Source organism: Pantherophis guttatus, chromosome 5, assembly GCF_059756535.1.
Source record: "Pantherophis guttatus breed Tessera chromosome 5, ASM5975653v1, whole genome shotgun sequence".
NCBI classification, from domain to species: Eukaryota; Metazoa; Chordata; class Lepidosauria; order Squamata; family Colubridae; genus Pantherophis; species Pantherophis guttatus.
The window spans coordinates 128,462,837-128,483,884 of NC_142067.1; the positions used below are offsets into that span (position 1 = coordinate 128,462,837).

Below are 21,048 nucleotides of genomic sequence, written 5' to 3' on the forward strand. Positions count from 1 at the left end.
CATGACTGAGTGGGCGTGGCCAACTTTTTTTTTTTTTTTAACTTTTAAAACCATTTTTTCGGCTGAAGAGGTTGTTAAAAAATGCTTTTAAAGCCTCTGACGATCCCAGCTGACTTGCCTGATCGGCAGAGGCTTTTTTTCCCTTTAAAAACATTTTTTCTGTAACCTCTTCTGCTAGAGGTTGTAGAAAAAATGCTTTGAAAAGCCTCTGACGATCCCAGCTGAGCCGCGCGATCATCAGAGGCTTTTTTGTTTACTTTTAAAAGCTTTTTTTCGGCCAAAGAGGTTGTAGAAAAAATGCTTTTAAAAATTAAAAAAAAAGCCTCTGATGATTGCGCGGCTCAGCTGGGCAATGGGGATGGGGGGCCCAGCGCAGGGATTTTTACTACCGATTCTCCGAACCACCCGCAGCCATCGCTACCGGATCGGGCGATCCGGTCCGAACCGGGAGCATTTCTCCCCTGCATGATCCCCTTTTGCGACCTTCTGATGAGCAGAAGTCAATGGGAGATGCCAGTTTCATTTAACGACCGTGTTAGTAACTTCACAACTGCAGAGGTTCACTTAACAACCGTGGCCGGAAAGATCATAAAAGGGGGCAACATTCGTTTAACAACCGCCTCACTTAGCAACAGGGTTCAATTGAGTTCAATTATAGTCGTAGATTGAGGATTACTTGTAGATAGGGGGAAAAAAAGGCAGCATTATTAAAGAGCCCACAAGTTTTTCATTGGATGTAAAAAGACTTCAACGCCGGGAATCTAAAGACAGACAGATTCCTTTGAGTTTACTGTGATGACCCCGGGCAACACAGGCAGCTGGCAGTTCAAATCCCCCCCTTATTACTCCAAATTCCCCCCAAATACTCTCACATTTCTGGCAATTCCCACAGCCAAGGGATGACACGCACAAAGACACCGCACGCAGCTTCAGTCCAGTCCAATACTGTGAGCAGCACGGCTGCAAGCAAGAAAATCCAGCAGGCATGTCGAAGAGTCCCAAAAGCCAAGAAGCAAGGCAAGAATCCAAAAATCAAGAAGGAATCCAGGAAAGTTCAAGCGTCCGGCACTCAACGCTCCAGGAATTCATGTTTGTTCCCAACAAATGCCCCTCCCTACAGCATCTCCTTAAGTCTCAATCCCCAGGTGTGCTTTGTGAAGAGGGGCGGGGTGCTCTCCTCCCGAGTAGATGAGTCAGTCTGCGCTATTCTCGCCTTCTGTCCACTCTCCGTGATCGAGGATCAGGAGGGGGTGGTCTCTTCTCATCGCCTGAGCTCTGTCTCTCATGTTCACTGCTTAACCTCTCTTCGTCATCCTGCCCCTGTTCCTCCCTGCCTACAAGCCATCCCAATCCTGAAAGGCCCTGGCCTGGGCCTGGTCTTCCCCATTCCCAAAGATGATTAAGGGCCTGGAGGCTAAAATATATAAAAAACAGTTGCAGGAACTGGGTATGTCTAGTTTAATGAAAAGAAGGACTAGGGGAGACATGATAGCAGTCTTCCAGGATTCGAGGGGCTGCCCCAAAGAAGAAGGAGTCAAGCTATTCTCCAAAGCACCTGAAGACAAGACAAGAAGCAATGGGTAGAAACTCATCAAGGAGGGAAGCAACTTAGAACTAAGGAGAAATTTCCTGACAGTGAGAACAATTAATCTGTGGAACGGATTGACTTCAGAAGTTGTGAATGCTCCAACACTGTAAGTTTTTAAGAAGATATTGGATAACCATTTGTCTGAAGTAGTGTAGGGTTTCCTGCCTAAGCAGGGGGTTGGACTAGAAGACCTCCAAGGTCCCTTCCAACTATTCTATTCTATTCTATTCTATTCTATTCTATTCTATTCTATTCTATTCTATTCTATTCTATTCCTTATTCCATTCCATTGTATTCTAATTCTAATTCTAATTCTAATTCTAATTCTAATTCTCCTCCAAAGCCAATGAAGCCGCCCCCTCGATCTCGGTCGGCTCCGGTTCCCCCACAGATTCAGGCTCCAATTGGGGCATGAGAGTAACACACATGCAAATGCAGAAGCAATAAAATCCTAATTTATCACCACATCTCTTATTTTACTATGCAAGTACAAGATCTGTAATAACAAAGATCAGGCTTTCCGTTTAGAGATGGTTTTCGAGCCATTTGCGAAAGGTTATTTCAGAAAACGTGCCTTAAAATCTAGCTCCGCTAAGGAATTTAGCTTCAGAAGGACAGAACGGAATAGAGGAACGTTTGTTAAGTGAGTTTCGCCCCATTTTATGACCTCGCTTGCCAAAGCTGTGTAAGCTAATCACCGCCGTTGTTAAGTTAGCAACACGGTTGTTAAGTGAATCCGGCTTTTCCCGCTGACTTGGCTCGTCAGAAGATCGTAAAAACGGATCACGTGACCCCTCCGCCCCCAAAGGACATTGCGACCGTCATAACTGTGAACCAGTTGCCAAGTATCTGAATTATGTGGAGGCCGTAATGGTCATAAGTGTGAAAAAGGGGCATCACTAACTTTTTTCGGCACTGTTGTTAACTTTGAACGGTCCATGAGCCGTTGTAAGTTGAGGACTACCTGTAACAGAATGACAGAGCTGGAAGGGGCCTTGGAGGTCATCTAGTCCACCCCCCCTTGCTCAACCAGGAAGCCCTATATCATTTCAGACAAATGCTTATCCAATCCCTTCTTAAAAATTTCCAGTGTTGTAGCATTCACAACATCTGGAGGCAAATTTTGATTCCTTCTCAATAATCAGGTTAATATTCAATTATTATTTTTCTCCAAGAAACTCAGGAACACGTAGATTCTCTGATTCTTCGGCGTTACAACAATTGGGAGGCGGCCACTGGATCAAGACCCCCCCACCCCCACCCCAATTCACAGCCTGTATCTCTAAATCCTATTTGCAGATAGGGGAAAAAATAATAATAATAATAAGGGAGGGAGACAGAAAATGCTGCAGGCTCCTTTCCAAACGAAAACACCCAAATGAAAAAAAAACACCCAAAACCCGGGATGAAAAAATGCAGTGCAGTTGTTTTGATGATAAAAATGGACATTTTATCTTATCCTGTTTTACCGATGAGGAAACAGGAATGTGAAAAGAGATTCTGCTTTCATCGGCTTTTGTTGGAGTCTTTTAGTTTAGCCTCCCACCAAGAGGCTGGCAGACAGGACGGTACTGCCTACTCACTGGGTAGCACCCTTGAGCAAGGCCAGCAACAATCTGCAAAGACAAGTCTGGAATTTGCAACTCTTGGAAAAAAGCAGCTACAGGCGAACTATGTAGAGTAGAGTAGAGTAGAGTAGAGTAGAGTAGAGTAGAGTAGAGTAGAGTAGAGTAGAGTAGAGTAGAGTAGAGTAGAGTAGAGTAGAGTAGAGTAGAGTAGAGTAGAGGAGAAGAGAAGAGAAGAGAAGAGAAGAGAAGAGAAGAGAAGAGAAGAGAAGAGAAGAGAAGAGAAGAGAAGAGAAGAGAAGAGAAGAAGAAATAGAATAGAAATAGAAATAGAAATAGAAATAGAATAGAATAAAGAATAGAGTAGGGAATGAAGAGAAGAGAAGAGAAGAGAAGAGAAGAGAAGAGAAGAGAAGAGAAGAGAAGAGAAGAGAAGAGAAGAGAAGAGAAGGAGATGGAAGGGACCCTGGAGGTCTTCTAGTCCAACCCCCTGCTCAAGCAGGAGAACCTATACCATTTCAGATAAGGGTCTGTCTCTAGACTGTCTAGGTCCTTGTCTAACGGCCAGAATTGAGCCCCAAATGTCCGTGGCTAAGCAAGATAGCGGTTCAGTGAGGTTTTGCCCCGTTTTACCACTTTTCTTGCCACTGTTGTTAAGCGAATCGGTGCGGTTGTTCAGAGAGTAAGACTGGCTGTTAAGTGAACCTGGCTTCCCCATCGATTTGGCTTGTCAGAAGGTCGCTAAAGGGGATTGCACGACTCTGGGATACTGGCAACCGTCATAAATATGAGTCAAACATCGGAATTTTGGATCATGTGACCCCCAAGGATGTTGCAACGGTCGTAAGCGCATTGTAAGCCACCCTGAGTGTCCGGAGAAGGGCGGCATATAAATCAAATTTAAAAAAAAAAAAGTGTGAAAAACAGGTCATAAGCCACATTTTTCAGTGCCGTTGTAACTTTGGACGGTCACTAAACAGTGAAGGACCTTCTGTAAATCACTTGCCATAGATAACAAATTACAAAAGCTAGCACAGTACACACTTCCTCTTTCGAACTATTCAATTTCAGCTTATGTGGCTATGTATTTCTTCCTATAATTTGAATTCTGGCTCCCCACAGCATAAATCCGTGGGCGGGGAGCGAAATCTGTATTATATATGGGGGAAGGGCCGATATCTAATAATTGCCAATAAATTTGATGTAGCACGCTTCGGGTAGCTCTGCAAAATTTAATAGCTCCTGTTTCCCCCCCAAAAAATTACATATTTTCTCGAGTAATCCTATGTGTCTGATCTCAATTAACTGGAACCCAGGCTAGCTCCCTAACCTAAATTACATCCTTGAGCAACAAACACCTGGCTCTCCCAACAAATGAGCCCAAATATATTTCTTGCAATATAAACTTAATAATCTGGAAAGAAGTAAACACCATCACCAGGGAGAGTTATATAGGCCTCTTCCTCTGCTGTGCAAAATGATGTCTTAAGTCATTTTTTTTAAAAGGCACCATAAAGGCCAAAAGCCGAAACCTGTTTGGTATGATCAGAAAGCGTGCAGGAGACAGATAAAAAGAAGAAAAAAAAAATTAGTCACTGCGGGTGCTAAGAATCCCATTTAAATTCTGAAATCTTGAACAGGCTATCGGCCCGTTTCAGCGTTGTGTTGAAGTGAAGGCCGCGCTAGAAGGCCATATGCCAAGATAGATAGAGCTGCACAAAGTTCTTTGAAAACTAGGTGGAGGACCAACCCTGAACATAGATAATTTAATGCTAATATTACAGGCTCTGGTTTTCCCAGTTGCAATGTTTGGCTGTGAAAGTTGGACCATAAGGAAGGTTGAGCGCCAAAGAATTGAGGCCTTTGAACTGTGGTGCTGGAGAAGACTCCTGCGAGTCCCTTGGACTGCAAGGCCATCCAACCGGTCAGTCCTAGAGGAGATCAACCCTGACTGCTCTTTAGAAGGCCAGATCCTGAAGATGAAACTCAAATACTTTGGCCACCTAATGAGAAGGAAGGACTCCCTGGAGAAGAGCCTAATGCTGGGAACGATGGAGAGCAAAAGAAGAAGGGGACGGAGCAGAGAACGAGGTGGCTGGATGGGGTCCCTGAAGCAGTCGGCCTGAGCTTAAATGGACTCCAGAGGATGGTAGAGGACAGGAAGGCCTGAAGGACCGTTGTCCATGGGGTCGCAATGGGTCGGATACGACTTCGCAACTAACAACAACAACAACAACAACATTACTAACTTATATTAATTCACTTTTCAGCATAGGCAGTTCTCATGCCGATTCCCACACACCTTAACTGACCCCCGGATTTAAAATAAGTACAGATAGTTCTCGACTTACAACAGTTTAGGGACTGTTCAAAGTTATAATGGCACTGAAAAAAGGGACTTACGGCAAATTTTCATGCTTACGATGCCGGGGGTGTGTGTGTGTGTGTGTCATGTGATCAAAATTCGGACGCTCGGCAACTGGCATGGACTTATGACCGTTGCAGTCTCCCCCAGGGTCACACGATCCCACTTCCACGACCTTCCGAGCAGTCAATAGGGAAGCCGGATTCGCTTAAGAACCGGGTTGTACCGACTTAACGGCTACAGTGATCCACCATGGCAAGAATAGTCGTAAAAACGGGGCAAAGCTCATTTAACAAGCATCTCGCTTAGTAACAGTAATTTTGGGGCTCAACTAATGGTCGTAAGTTGGGGACTACCTGTAGATGGGAAACTGTGTCCATTCTCCATCATATAGATATTCACTAACACTTATGGTGGTCATCCTATACCACCATGGCCCCTTTATGACTTGTGGACTTCAACTCCCAGAATTCCTGAGCCATCCATGCTGCCTCAGTTCCCCACCCCTGCCCTATACAGAGAAGAGATGGGAGAAAAATACAAAGAGATACACATGGAACAGGACAGATACTATACATAGTACACGTATAGGAGAGGCTTTCATCTATATCCCTAGAAGTTTGCATCCATGCACCAGGTTGCTGAGTTATAGCAATAGCAATAGCACTTAGACTTAAATACCACTTCACAGTGTTTTTACAGCCCGCTCTAAGCTGTTTACAGAGTCAGCCTCTTGCCCCCAACAATCTGGATCCTCATTTGACCAACATCAGAAGGATGGAAGACTGAGTCAGCCTTGAGCAGGTGAGAATCGAACTGGTGGCAGTCGGCAGAGTTAGCCTGCACTACTATATACTAACCACTGTGCACCATGGGAGGGAGGGAGGGAGAGAGGGAGGGAAGGAAGGAAGGAAGGAAGGAAGGAAGGAAGGAAGGGACAATAGCTCCAGCATTAGCACTTAAAACTTATATACCACTTCACAGTGTTTTTACAGCCCTCTCTAAGCAGGTTTGACCCCAACAATCTGGGTCGTCATTTTACCGACCTCGGTAAGGATGGAAAACTGAGTAAACCTTGAGCTGGTCAGGATCGAACTCCTGGCAGTGAGAATGGTTTTCATAGCAATAGCACTTAGACTTATATACCGCTTTACGGTGCTTTACAGCCCTCTCTACATGGTTTACAAATGTCAGCCTCTTGCCCCCAACAATCTTGGTCCCCATTTTACCAAACTCGGAAGAATGGAAGGCTGAGTCAACCTTGAACCGGTCAGAATCCAACTCCTGGCAATCGGCAGAGTTAGCCTGCAATACTGCCTTCCCACCACTGCGCCCCCACGGCGCTTCACGGCTCTCTCTGTGCCCATTTGAACGATCTGTATCGCCTACAAACATCGGTTGTAACGTCGTCACAACGTTTGTAAACAATACAGAAGAAACACAGTATTGAAATTGTCCACAGCTCAAGCTAAGGAAAAAAAATATCAGCCAATCCCATGTACCAGAAAGTGTTAAGACTTGTCAACTACAGCGGTGGTACCTTCCTACTCAACTACTTTGAAACTCATCGAATTTGGTACTCAACGCATTTTGATGTGAAAATTTTGTCCTGATACTCGTTTGTTTGGCACTCAAACCAGAACTTGTCGGTGTCGGCTGCCTTGTGACTCACTATATTATTCCTTATGGGAAAAAATTGTTTGGTATTTATGGTTTCTGATACTCATCACTCCTCCAGGAACCAATTAAAGATGAGAATTGAGGTACCACTATATATGGCTCACTATCATGTCAGGGAGGACTGAATAAGGCCTGGAAAAGGCCTGGAGACTAAAACATACAAACAACAGTTGCAGGAACTGGGTATGTCTAGTTTAAAGGAAAAGAAGGACTAGGGGAGACATGGTAGCAGTCTTTCAGTATTTGAGGGGCTGCCACAAAGAAGAGGGAGTCAAACTATTCTCCAAAGCATCAGAAGGTAAGACAAGGAACAATGGATAGAAACTAATCAAGCTGAGAAGCAACCTGGAATTAAGGAGGAACTTCCTAACAGTGAAGACAATTAACCAGTGGAACAGAAGCTGCCTTCAGAAGTTGGGGATGCTCTATAACTGAAGGTTTTTAAGCAGATACTGGACAGTCACTTGTCTCAAATGGTATAGGGTCTCTGGCTTGAGCAGGGGGTTGGACTAGAAGACCTCCACAGTCCCTTCCAGCTCTGTTCTGATTGATTGATTGAAATGTGCATAAGAGGGGAGGGTAGGATAGGATAGGATAGGATAGGATAGGATAGGATAGGATAGGATAGGATAGGATAGGATAGGATAGGATAGGATAGGATAGGATAGGATAGGATAGGATAGGATAGGATAGGATAACAGAATTGGAAGGGACTTTGGAGATCGTCTAGTCTAACCCCCTGCTTAGGCAAGAAACTCTATACCATTTCAGACCATTTCATCAGTAAAATTTAATGATAACGTAAATGAGCGATCACCTTTTTTTTTTTAGATATTTCTTACCTGTTGTTCATCCTCCATGACATTGCTAGCAAATTCAAACATCAAGTCATTTTGCTGCACCAGCGCTGCCATGCTAAAGCATTCCAAGGTCTCAATTCAGCATGGAATTAAAAATGCTTCTTCAGCATCAAGAAAGGAAATTTCCTATCGCCAGGGATGAGTTTGTATGGGGCAGGAGACGTCGAAGTGACTCGGAAGTCAGGGAGAAATTCTTATTCCTTCTGAAGTGACGTTTTAACACGGTTTCTTGAAAAGCCCCTAAAAAAAACAACAACCAAGAACAGGAAGATTAAGTCAGTATGAATAATCAAACAAAAATACAAACGGCGCAGATAGGAATTAGGTCGTGCTTTGGTTTGATAAGACTTTGTCAGAGTTTCTTAAGAACAGATAAGAATAATGGGTAAATCTTACAAAATGTGAAGCATGTGTCTTTTGCCATTTCTCTTTCTCTCTCTCCTTCTCTTTCTTTCTCCTTCTTTCTTTCTCCTCTCTCTCTTTCTCTCTCCCTCTTTCTTTCTCCTTCTCTCCCTCTTTCTCTCTCTCCTTCTCTTTCTCTCCTTCCTTTCTCTCCTCTCTCTCTTTCTCTCTCCCTTTCTTTCTTCTTCTCTTCCTCTTTCTCTTTCATTCTTCTCTCTCTCCCTCCCTTTCTCCTTCTCTCTCCCTTTCTCTTTCCTTCTCTCTCTCTCTCTCTTTTTCTTTCCCCCTTTCTTTCTTCTTCTCTCTCTCCTTCTCTCCCTTTCTCTTTCATTCTTCTCTCTCTCCCCCTTTTTCTCCTTCTCTCTCCTTCTCTCTCTCCCCCTCTTTCTCTCTCTCTTTCTCTCTCTCCCGCTTTCTATCTCCCTCTTTCTCTGTCTTTCTATCTCTCTCTAACACACACAGACAGGTACACACACCACACAGACAAACAACTACCCGGAAGAAAGTTAAACGCTAACAATGCAGTCTGAAAACAGACCAAAGGACTACCGTACACCCACCCAATGCCAGCAGATCCAATTTACAATGTCAATCCAACGTCTCTCTTGGTTACCCTTCTAAAAAAAACAAAAAAAGCATTACGACCTCACAATCTTTGAGATTGTTTAAAAAACAAAACAAAAAGAAGTCTTGGACCCTCTTTGTAACCGAGCAGATATGGAGGCATATTTCCTCCTCCCCACTACCACCACCCCGCCTGCCCCAGTTATACCAAAACACACAGACACACACATCAGCGCCTTCTTATCTCTAAAACGGGCTTGTAAGCAGCAGGAAGGAAACACGGAGGACGTCATGGCAAACGAAACATGCAAAGGGAGCCGTGAGCTACAACAGCTTGAGAAACAGAAATGCACCCATATGCGCTATGGGGGGAACGGGGGGCGGGGGAGAGCTTTTAGTTCCCCTCCCTCTAACTTCTGATGCGTAAGGTTGAGCTAAAAGAGTGAAGCAGGAAGTGCTGAGATGGATCGGAGATCCATTAAACCACAGCGTGATTAAAACCCAAGCCGAGCGAGGTAGGACATTGCTACAGCCGGTCCTTGACTTACAACAACTTCGCTCAGCGACCGTTCAAAGTGACGAACGGCCCTGGGAAAAAAGGGACCGACGACCGCGTTTCACAGTTACAACCTTTGCAGCAACACCCCCCCCCACACACACACGGTCACGTGATCAAAATTCAAAGGCTTGGCAACCGGCATGTACTTATGACGGTTGCAATTCCCCTTTTGCGACCTTCCGACAAGCAAAGTCAATGGGGAAGCCGGATTCGCTTAACAACTGTGTTACTAACTTATCAAGTGCAGTGATCCACTTAACAACTGCAGCAAGAAAGGTCGCAAAACGGGGCAAAACTCGCTTAACGAATGTCTCACTTAACAACAGAAATTTGGGGCTCCATTGTGGTCATGTGTCCAGGACTGCCTATATGTGTGTGTGTGTGTGTGAGAGAGAGAGTAGAGTAGAGTAGAGTAGAGTAGAGTAGAGTAGAGTAGAGTAGAGTGGACTAGAGTATTAGAATGAAGAGTACAGTATTAGAATAAAGAGTAGAGTAGAATAGAGTATTAGAATGAAGAATAGAGTAGATTAGAGTAGAGTATGGGAATGAAGAATAGAGTACAGGAATGAAGGGTAGAGTATTAGAATGAAGAGTAGAGTAGAGTAAAATAGAGTAGAGTATGGGAATGAAGAATAGAGTACTGGAATGAAGAGTAGAGTAGAGTAGAGTAGAATAGAGTAGAGTAGAGTAGAGTGGACTAGAGTATTAGAATGAAGAGTACAGTATTAGAATAAAGAGTAGAGTAGAATAGAGTATTAGAATGAAGAATAGAGTAGAGTATGGGAATGAAGAATAGAGTACAGGAATGAAGGGTAGAGTATTAGAATGAAGAGTAGAGTAGAGTAAAATAGAGTAGAGTATGGGAATGAAGAATAGAGTACTGGAATGAAGAGTAGAGTAGAGTAGAGTAGAGTAGAGTAGAGTAGAGTAGAGTAGAGTAGAGTAGAGTAGAGTAGAGTATTGGAATGAAGAATAGAATTAGAATTAGAACAGAACAGAAAATAATTTATTTGACCAAGTGTAATTAGATTCACAAAGGAATTTGTCTCCAATGCAGAAAGGTAGAAAGACTTTAGAAAATGGAGGTCAAACCATGGGTGAAATCCAGCAGGTTCTAACAGGTTCTGGAGAACCGGTAGCGGAAATTTTGAGTAGTTCGGAAAAACAGCACACAGTGGAATGGGAATGGAGATTTTGCAGTATCCTTCCCCTGGCATGCCCACCAAGCCACGCCCACAGAACCGGTAGGGAAAAATTTTGAATTTCATCCCTGGGTCAAACATTAGGTAATTAACCCTGCAATTCAAAAGTCTGCACCAATAAAAGTAATTAACGATTACAGTACACATTATTTTAGGATTGGAGTTCCATAGGAGTTAAGTCTATTTGGAAATAAGGCTTGGGCCCAGTGGTGGGTTTCATAATTTTTTACTGCCGGTTCTGTGGGTGTGGCTTTGTGGGCGTGGCATGGCTTTGTGGGTGTGGCAGGGGAAGGTTACTACAAAATCCCCATTCCTTCCCGATCAGCTGGGACTCGGGAGGCAGAGAATAGATGGAGGTGGGGCTACTCAAAATTTCCGCTACCGGTTCTCCAGAACTGGTCAGAACCTGCTTGTCCCTTTGATGCTCTGGTAAACCTTGGGTCTTCCTTGAGTTGAGTGCAAATCCTGGCGATTCCATGGGGATGTTTTGAGTCATTTTCTTCTGCTCTTGAAAGCATTAAGTGGTTGGGCAACTACCTTGGCAGCTAGCACTGCTATCATGCGAAGATTAAGAATGGGTGTGCGTGTTATATTTCGTTTGCATAAGGACCTACCACAGCTATGTTGAGACATGAGATTAAAAACAATCTGAGATTTAAAAAAAAAAATGTTTGCAGAAGGAAAAAAAAAACCCAAGGAGGACTTTGAACGTTTAGCTGTTTAAAAAAAAATATTTTATTTTTATTTATTTATTTTATTCGGCTTATATGCCGCCCTATCTCACAATGGACTCAGGGCGGCTCACAACAATAAAACACAAGCCACAATATAAAATAAAGATCAAAATCTAAAAAAATTTAAAATTAACCCTTAAAACCAATTAAAACCCCATCATCAGTCCAGGTCAAGGGATTTGAAAAGCCAAGTTTTTAATTCCCGGTGGAAGGTGCGAAGGTCAGGCGCTAGTCGGAGCTCCAAGGGGAGTTGATTCCAGAGGGTGGGCGCCCCAACCGAGAAGGCTCTACCCCTGGGGGCCGCCAGCCGCCACTGTCTAGCCGACGGCACCCTGAATAGGCCCTCTCTATGGGCGCGAACCGGGCGATGGGATGTTGTTGCTGGCTGTAGGTGATCCGCCAAATATCCTGGTCCTAAGCCATGTTGGGCTTTATAGGTCATCACCAGCACCTTGAATCTCACCTGGAGGGCAACCGGTAGCCAATGCAAACCGCGCAGGAGGGGTGTAACATGGGAGTATCGGGATTCTCCCATCACAACCCGCGCGGCTGCATTCTGCACCAGCTGAAGCCTCCGAGTGGTCCTCAAGGGCAGCCCCATGTAGAGAGCATTGCAGTAGTCAATCCGTGAGGTGACCAGCGCATGAGTAACTGTGCGTAGGGCATCTCGGTCCGAGTAGGGACGCAACTGGCGCACCAGACGTATCTGGGCAAATGCCCCCCTGGTCACGGTCGTTATCTGGTCTTCTAAGCTCAACCGTGAATCCAGAAGGACGCCCAAGTTGCGCACCCTGTCTACAGGGGGCAACACTTCACCCCCTATAGTCAGCGATGGTACCTCTCCCCTGAACCGAGATGCCGGTACCCACAGCCACTCGGTCTTGGCCAGGTTGAGTTGCAATCTGTTTCTACCCAAATAGTTGTATATTCACATCTATCATGCTTGTGGTTTTGGGTCAGACCTACGTTGTCCCCATTTCTGTGACAGAATTGTCATCTTCAACACTTTTCAGACATTTGAGTCCGATGCAGGCCCATGCACAATTTGGTACCCCTGGAGAAAACGTTTGTTTCAATGCAATCCTAGTAATCAGAAGTTGATAAGAAACCATTACCTTCTACGAAGGTAAACACAACAAAGCAAATTTTAATATAGGCTTACAGTGTTCCTAAGGTGCTTTTTCAGGGGGCAACTGGATTTCTGTTGTTTTTTCTTTTGTTTTTTTACTTTTGAAGATGTTTCGTTTCTCATCCAAGAAGCTTCTTCAGCTCTGGCTGGATAGTGGGGGAAGGGAAGGATTTATACTCCTTGCAGACAGCTGGTCCTTTGCATCCTTTTAGAGGGTGTTGAAGCACTTGCAGGTTTCTCTGTGTCCTCAGGGTCACCTGAGGAGTGCAAATGGTTCCTGTAGTTTGCAATTTATTTTCCTCTGGAAATCCCTTCCTACTCCCACACCATTCAGAGGGTCTTCATCCCAAATTGCATAGCTAAAAATCTGTAGAGATTCTCAGTCATCCACATCATGGTTGCCCCAAAGGTGCTTTTTTGCAAGAGGCCACTGGACTTTCTGGTTTTTCCTTGAAGACGTTTCGCTTCTCATCCAAGAAGCTTCTTCAGCTCTGACCGGATGGTGGGGAATGGAAAGATTTATATTCCTTGCAGACAGCTGCTCATTTGCATCCTTTGAGAGGGTCGTTGAAGCACCTGGAGGTTTACCTGTGTCCTCAGGGTCCCCTGAGTGGTGCAAATGGTTCCTGAAGTCTGCCATTTTTTCCTCTGGAAATAGATTCCTACTCCCAAATTGTATAATTACAAGTCTGTAAAAGCAGCTTCTTGGATGAGAAGCGAAATGTCTTCAAAAGAAAAAACAAGAAAGTCCAGTTGCCTCCTGAAAAAAACACCATTGGGACAACCATGACCTGGAAGACTGAGAATCTCTACAGACTTTTGCAATTTGGGATGAGCACCCTCTGAATGGCGTGGGAGGAGGAGTGGATTTCCAGAGGGGAAAATTGCAGACTACAGGAACCATTTGCACCACTCAGGTGATCCTGAGGACACAGACAAGCCTCCAGGTGGCCTCAAGGACTCTCTCAAAGGATGCAAATGACCAGCTGTCTGCAAGGAGTATAAATCTTTCCCTTCCCCACCATCCGGTCAGAGCTGAAGAAGCTTCTTGGATGAGAAGCAAAACGTCTTCAAAAGAAAAACCAGGAAGTCCAGTTGCCTCCTGAAAAAAGCACCTTTGGGACAACCATGACCTGGAGAACGGAGAATCTCCACAGACTTGTATGCTTATAATGTTTTGTCGGGTTTTTTTTTTATAGATTCAGAATAAGAATAGAATAACTTTGCCTCTGCAGAATTGGTGGGATCCTTCGTGTCTCTCCATCTTCCCAACTTCCAAACATTTCCTAAGAGACTTTTTTTTTATTATTTTGGCTTCTGGAATTGCAGGACTTTTCCTAGCTCTGGAATATCCGTAGGTCTCCTTGCATACACGGCATGTTTGCAAATCAAACCAGATCGGATCGTTATCAGGGTCACGGGAGAGCTGAGTGGTGCAGGTTTTGAGTTCCCCCACAGATGTTCAATGATGTTCAATGATGGGAACCCCTGAAAAACCACTCTAAAACCTTTGTTTGTCTTTCCTTGGAGAATGTTGCGGTCGACTTGGAGGAATGTCGAGATGGCCGTGTTCATGAACAAACCAGCTTCCAGCTTCAGTTTCTTCAGCGACGATGGGCGTTACTAGGGTACGTTGGAATTTGAATCCATTCTTCCTTCCACACGCAAAAATTTCCTAGGCTCCAGGCTGCCATGCCGTTCCAAAGCAACGCCACTCTTATGATTAGGGTTTCAGCTGCTTTAGAAGGTGTTGGATACTTCAAGAAGATGATAATCCCAAAAATAGCTCCAGATCAACCATGAAATGTATGTAGGGGAAGGGACAGAGGGAAGGAGAGGATGGATAGATAGATGGATGGATGGATGGATGGATGGATGGATGGGAGCAGAAGGATGGATGGGAGCGAGGGAAGGAGGAAGGAAGGAAGATGGTGGATGGGTGGATGGATGGATGGATGGGAGGAAGGAAGGAAGATGGTGGATGGATGGGAAATAATGGATGGATGGATGGAAGGATGGATGGGAAATAATGGATGGATGGATGGAAGGATGGATGGATGGAAGCAGAAGGATAGATGGGAGCGAGGGAGAAAGGGAAGAAGATGGTGGATGGATGGGAGATAATGGATAGATGGATCGATGGATGGATGGATTGATGGATGGAAGCAGAAGGATAGATAGGAGCGAGGGAGGAAGGAAGGAAGGAAGGAAGGAAGGAAGGAAGGAAGGAAGGAAGGAAGGAATATGGTGGATGGATGGATGGATGGATGGCAGGAAGGAGGGAGGGAAGAAGGAAGGAAGGAAGAGTTTTAGAATAGCCTTCACAGATCCCAGGTTTGAACATAAGTGAAAATCTATGGGGAGATCTCAAACATGCTACCTACGCAACATCTAAAATTACTTCAGAAATAGTTTTGCAAGGAAGAGCTGGGGGAAAAAAACCCTTTTTCTTCTTGAAGACTCTTAGCCCTCCTAACAGGAAATATTTGGAAGGTGTTGCTTCAGCTGAGAGAATGCCCCCGTTTCTGCCTTATGATATTCACTGTTTGCTCATTCAAAAACCAGAAAGCCCCCCCCCACACACACACATCCGTCTGCACGCAAATTTGCACCGACACCCCGTGTAACTTTGCGCTACAGAGCGGGTGCGTCAGCTTCCGTTCGCTTCGGGATTCACCGAAGGAGGCAGTTTTGACCAGGGTGCCTAGATTTCTAGATTTGCAGCTGTCGCATCTAAGATGTAATTTAACGAAAGGGGCTGAAGGCAGCTTGTGTTCAGTTCGATTCTTACAAGATCTTATCGAGATGTGCAGCTTTCATCGTTAAACAGGAGCCAAAGTGCGAAAAGGAATCAATGCGTCGTTCCTAGAACACCTACGCATCTTGATACCAAGGGGGGGGGGTTAACCAAAGTCGGATAGATTTATTATTTATTTATTGTCATCCTGCCTTTCTTATTTTTATTTTTATTTTCCAAGTAACTCAAGGAAGTCAACACTCCTCTTCCCCCCACACCCAAACAACAACCCTGTGAGGTGAGTTGGGCTGAGAGAGGCACCTGGCCCAAAGTCACCCAGTCCACTTTCATGCCTAAAGAAAGACTAGAACTCACACTCACCTGGTGATTGGCCCAAGGTCACCCAGTCAACTTTCCTATCTAAGGCAGGACTAGAACTCCCAGGCTCCTGGTGATTGGTTCAAGGTCACCCAGTCAACTTTCGTACCTAAGGTGGCACTAGAACTCACCATCTCCTGATGACTGGGCCAAAGTTACCCCGCTAGCTTTCAAGGGTAAGGTGGGATTAGAACTCACAGTCACCCAGCCGGCTTTCGTGCCTAAGGCGGAACTAGAATTCACCATCTCCTGGTGATTGGCCTAAGGTCACCCAGCAGGCTTTCAAGGACTTGAACTCAGGGCCTCCAGTTTCGTAGCCTGGGGTCTTTCCCACTAGAAGACTGAAATGGCGCTCAACTTTTTCGCTCTTTCTTTATGACTTGCAACTGTTTTTGACTCCATTCCTCATGTTCAAACACAACCGACTTGGTCTTTGAGATACGTTGAGAACTACATACCACACTGTACCATGCAGTCTGTCTAATGTTTACTGCCACTCATTCAATTTATTGGCTGACACATCGTCTGTCCCAAAGGTGCTGGAGGTCCCAGAGGCAGCTGGACTTTCCTGTTTTTCTTTGAAGACGTTTTGCTTCTCGTCCAAGAAGTTTCTTCGGCTCTGGAATGGAGTTCCAAGAAGGCCCCACACACCCATTTCCACCACTCAGGGGACCCTGAGGACACAGAGAAACCTCAAAGTGGCCTCAAGGGCTCTCTAAAAGGATGCAAATGACCAGAGGACTGCAAGGAGTATAAATCCTTCCCTTCCCCACCATCCGGTCAGAACTGAAGAAGCTTCTTGGATGGGAAACGAAATGCCTTCAAAGAAAAACAAGGAAGTCCAGTTGCCTCCTGAAAAAGCACCTTTGGGACAACGAGGACCTGGAGGACTGAGAATCTCCATAGACAACACATCATCTGCATAAAATCTACAAGTACACCGATAACTAAGGAATTGCTCCAGAGTTACATGTCCTTATCTTACTTCAAGATAAGGACATGTATCCTTATCAAGCAGTAGCATTCCCTATGTATCCTATTTATGCATTACATAGGGATGTATCGCCTTCAACACCATCAACAACCAACTTTCAACTCCATATTCACCAAAAACAATCTATAATTAAACCCATTTAAGTAACCCATGCTTATTGTATGCGTTCTCATCATCAACTAATGTATAATAAATGTCCCAGTCTGGCCATTTGAGCTTGCTTGTTTTCTTCGAGACATTTCATTACCCAGATTAGGTAACAACATCAGTGCTAGAGAGTGATGATCAGTGATAGACAATGCTAGCACTGATGATGCTACCTAGTTTGGTAATGAAACGTCTGCAAAAAAAACCAAGCAAGCTTAGAGACAGTCCTCTCCTCCTCCTTCCCTCTCGCCTTCTCCGTCATTCCACAAACTCCACTCCCTTCTACCGTAGTACTGATGATGTTACCTAGTTGGGTAATGAAATGTCTTCATAAAAACAACCAAGCTCAGAGATCACCAAGGACCCCACAATCCTCCTCCTCCTCCTCCTCCTCCTCCTCCTCTCCTCCTCTCCTTCTCCTTCTGTTCTCTTTTCCTGCTCCTTCATTCCACAAACTCCACTCGTGTTACCTAGTCCGGTGATAAAATGTCTGCAAGAAAACCACCAACCTCAGAGAGCACCAAGGACCCCTCATCTCAACTCTGAGCTACAAATATTCTCCTTTATTAGTCTGAACATTTCCCAAATTTTGCTTATTGTCACTTTTTATGTACTAACCCTAGTTAGATTTACCATAAACCTTTATGGTTTTTGCATTCAATCTTGCTCCTTTTCCCTTTGAGTAACGCAAGTGTAACAGCAGTCTTCTACTTGTCAGGCCTGAATGCAATCTTCACACCAGCGTTAAACAAATTGCAAAATAACTCCATGAACAAACCACACCTATATTCTAACATTTTTCCAGTTACGCTAGCTAATTCTACAGTTGTAACATTTAACCCTGTTAGCATTTCATTTCTTTTTCAACTTTGTTTTAGATATTAACATATCACTCTGACATCCCATCTATCGTCGTACAAATGTCTAAAATACTTCTTTCAAATCTCCCTCATTTCAATTTCACCCCAAGGCACGTCATCCATTTTATTTTTAATTTTGCTTGGTCCTCTCAAACATTTTCAAAACAATTTTTATTTTCATAAATAAATGGAATCAATCAATCAATCAATCAGTGATAGAGGAGAATATTTGTAGCTCAGGGTTGAAATGAGGGGTCTTTGGTGCTCTCTGATTTTGGTTATTTTCTTGCAGACATTTCATGACCCAGCTAGGTAACATCATCAGTGCACTCGTCAAAACAATCAAAGCGATACCAATTTATGTAGTTTGACCCATAGACTTTTTCTTTCATAATTAAACCTGTATCTTCTGCTTCCATGTCTGTACGCATCAACCACACGCCAAAAATGGGATTACCTTCATTCAGAAAGATCTATTAAATCCCTGCCAATTCACAAACAATAATCTATTGGATTTTTTCCCCCCTTCTTTTGATTCCATTTTTCATTCAAGCTTTTCTCTTACATTGGTGGACTTTAGAAGAAACCCTTCCATACTTCCACCTCTCACACTACTAGACAACACAGTATCAACAGTTGAGACCTTCAAATTTCTAGGTTCTACCATATCGCAAAATCGAAAATGGACAGCTAACATCAAAAACATCATCAGAAAAGCACAACAAGGAATGTTCTTTCTGCACCAACTCAGAAAGCTCAAACTGCCCAAGGAGCTGCTGATCCAGTTCTACAGAGGAATTACTGAGTCTGTCATCTGCACCTCCATAACTGTCTGGTTTGGCTCTGCAACCCAACAAGACAGACACTTCAGAGGATAATTAGAACTGCAGAAAAAACCATGGCTACCAACCTGCCTTCCGTTGAGGATCTGTCTACTGCACGAGTCAAAAAGAGGGTTGTGAAAATATTTACAGACCCCTCGCATCCTGGACATAAACTGTTTCAACTCCTACCCTCAAAAGACGCTATAGAGCACTGCACATCAGAACAACTAGACACATGAAGTTTTTTCCCGAACGCCATCACTCTGCTAAACAAATAATTCCCTCAACACTGTCAAACTATTCACTAAGTCTGCACTACTATTAATCTTCTCATTGTTCCTATCACCCATCTCCTCCCACTTATGACTGTATAACTGTAACCTTGTTGCTGGTATCCTTACGATTTATACTGATATTGTTTCCTAATATGATTCGATTGCTTATTTGTACCCTATGACTATCATTAAGTGTTGTACCTTATGATTCTTGACAAATGTTATCTTTTGTTTTATGTACACTGAGAGCGTATGCACCAAGACAAATTCCTTGTGTGTCCCATCACAGTTGGCCAATAAAGACTTCTATCCCATTCTAAAACCAACTGAATTGCTCTAAAGGATTACGTGATCTATGACCGATGACCAATTCTGTAAGCTTTCCCCAGTATAACTGTCTTTATACGATCCAAAACATGAGTACAGATTTATACAGGTCGTCCTCGACTTACAACAGTTCATTTAGTGACCGTTTGTAGTTACAATGGCACTGAAGGAAGGGACTTATGACCGTTTTTCACACTTACGACCGTTGTAGAATCCCCACGGACACGTGATCAAAATTCAGAAGCATTTGGCAACTGACTCGTATTTATGATGGTTCTAGTGTCCCGGGGTCAGGTGATCTCCTTTTGTGACCTTCGGATAAGCAAAGTCACTTAGACAGTCACTTATCTGAATATAAATCAAATTAAAAAAAAGAAAAAAGGCAGTGATGGCTAATCTTTTCCGGACCGAGTGCCCAAAGTGACAGAAACCCCAAAATGCAACGTGTGCATGGTCCCTGCACATGTGCCCCATCCCCGCACATACAAGCTTGGCCCCCTGCATGCGCAACCTCCCCACACGCATGTGCATGCCCCTGCCACACGTGCCCTGCCCCCGCACATACATGTGTGCCCCCACGGATGCACCCCCTGTGCATGCGTGTGCACCTCCCCGCATGCATCCCGCCCCCCGCCATGCGTGGCAGAGACCCAAACACGACCTGGCTGGCGGGAGGCACGCGCGCATGTGCAGAGGAGCTGAACTGGGGCGACGGCTCACATGCCATAGGTTCGCCATCACAGGTGTAGGTTCTCCTGCTTGAGCAGGGGGCTGGACTAGAAGACCTCCAAGGTCCCTTCCAGCTCTATTCTAAAGTCAATGGCGAAGCCAGATACACTCTACAACCGTGTTACTAACTTAACGACCAAGTGATTCACTTAGCAACTGGGGCAGGAAAGGGGACCAAACTCACTTATTAACAAACGTCTCACTTAGCAACAGAAATTTTGGGCTCAACTGTGGTCCTAAGTCGAGGAATACCTGTGCAACGTAGCCGATGATGTTTTCCTTGCTGAAAATGCAAGATTCTCACACTGCCAATGTTAGTAACTAAACAAACAAAAAAAAGTTTCTCCCCCACCCCTTTTCAAAGGGCTTTGCTTCCAAAGATTTTTTTAAAAAGCGATTTTGTGACAAAGTTAAGACACCAACCCGCAGGTTGTAAAATTACTCCTAAGTGTAACCTTGCTTCCGTGGCGGAGTAAGTCACCAAAGTCAATGGGGAAGCCAGATTCCCTTAACAAACCTGTTACTCACTTAACAACTACAGCGATATACGAAAATGAGGCAGAATTCGCTTAAGAACTGTCTCCCAGAAATGTTGGCCTTCATTCTGGTCGTAACTCGAAGATGACTTTCTCCCTTCCATTTGCTTTCAACAAGGCTCGAGATAAACTCTTCACTACGGCAGCTGATACAATTCAGTTAGACTTGAAATTCCAGTTCTTGTACATTGCTGCCTGTTTTTCCAGGAATTACTCTGTCCTACCCTCATGTCAAAATACAAACCGCCAGGGCTGCTAGCTCTTGTAAAAACAAATCATTACATACCTAGGTATATATATATGTCCGTACTTGTTCCTTCCCATTTAACCCCTTTCGATTATCAACTGGACTCCTTCGCGGCACGTGAAATACCTTTAAAAACCTTCCCCTGGCTATGAGCTGCTTCGTGTTTATTGAGGACTAGGTAATCTGTCAGTCCAACAGTTCCAGGAAAAAGAAATTTATGCCAGTGCTTGTCGACAAAGTTGGTCAGAAAGCAAGACATTTTGCGGAGTTTGATTTTGAAAATTACGGTTAATGGATGCTAAACTAAGTACAACGCTGCTGCATATCACTATACAGGGATGATTTA

General features: G+C 44.3%; 1 protein-coding gene across 4 annotated transcripts in view; it reads right to left on the reverse strand.

Annotated features, from left to right (window-relative positions):
- The window catches only part of ELF1 (E74 like ETS transcription factor 1), a 90,989-nt gene that overhangs the window by 27,525 nt on the left and 42,416 nt on the right, over nt 1-21,048 (reverse strand). For 3 of the 4 annotated variants that reach the window (XM_034416584.3, XM_087895566.1, XM_087895567.1), the window contains one exon: nt 8,041-8,298. In XM_034416584.3, coding sequence (XP_034272475.2) covers nt 8,041-8,112 — 72 coding nt within the window. In that variant the 5' untranslated portion in view covers nt 8,113-8,298. Of the gene's footprint in view, nt 1-8,040; nt 8,299-9,020; nt 9,241-21,048 lie in introns of those variants that run through there. The other variant, XM_087895568.1, reaches the window with a different exon arrangement.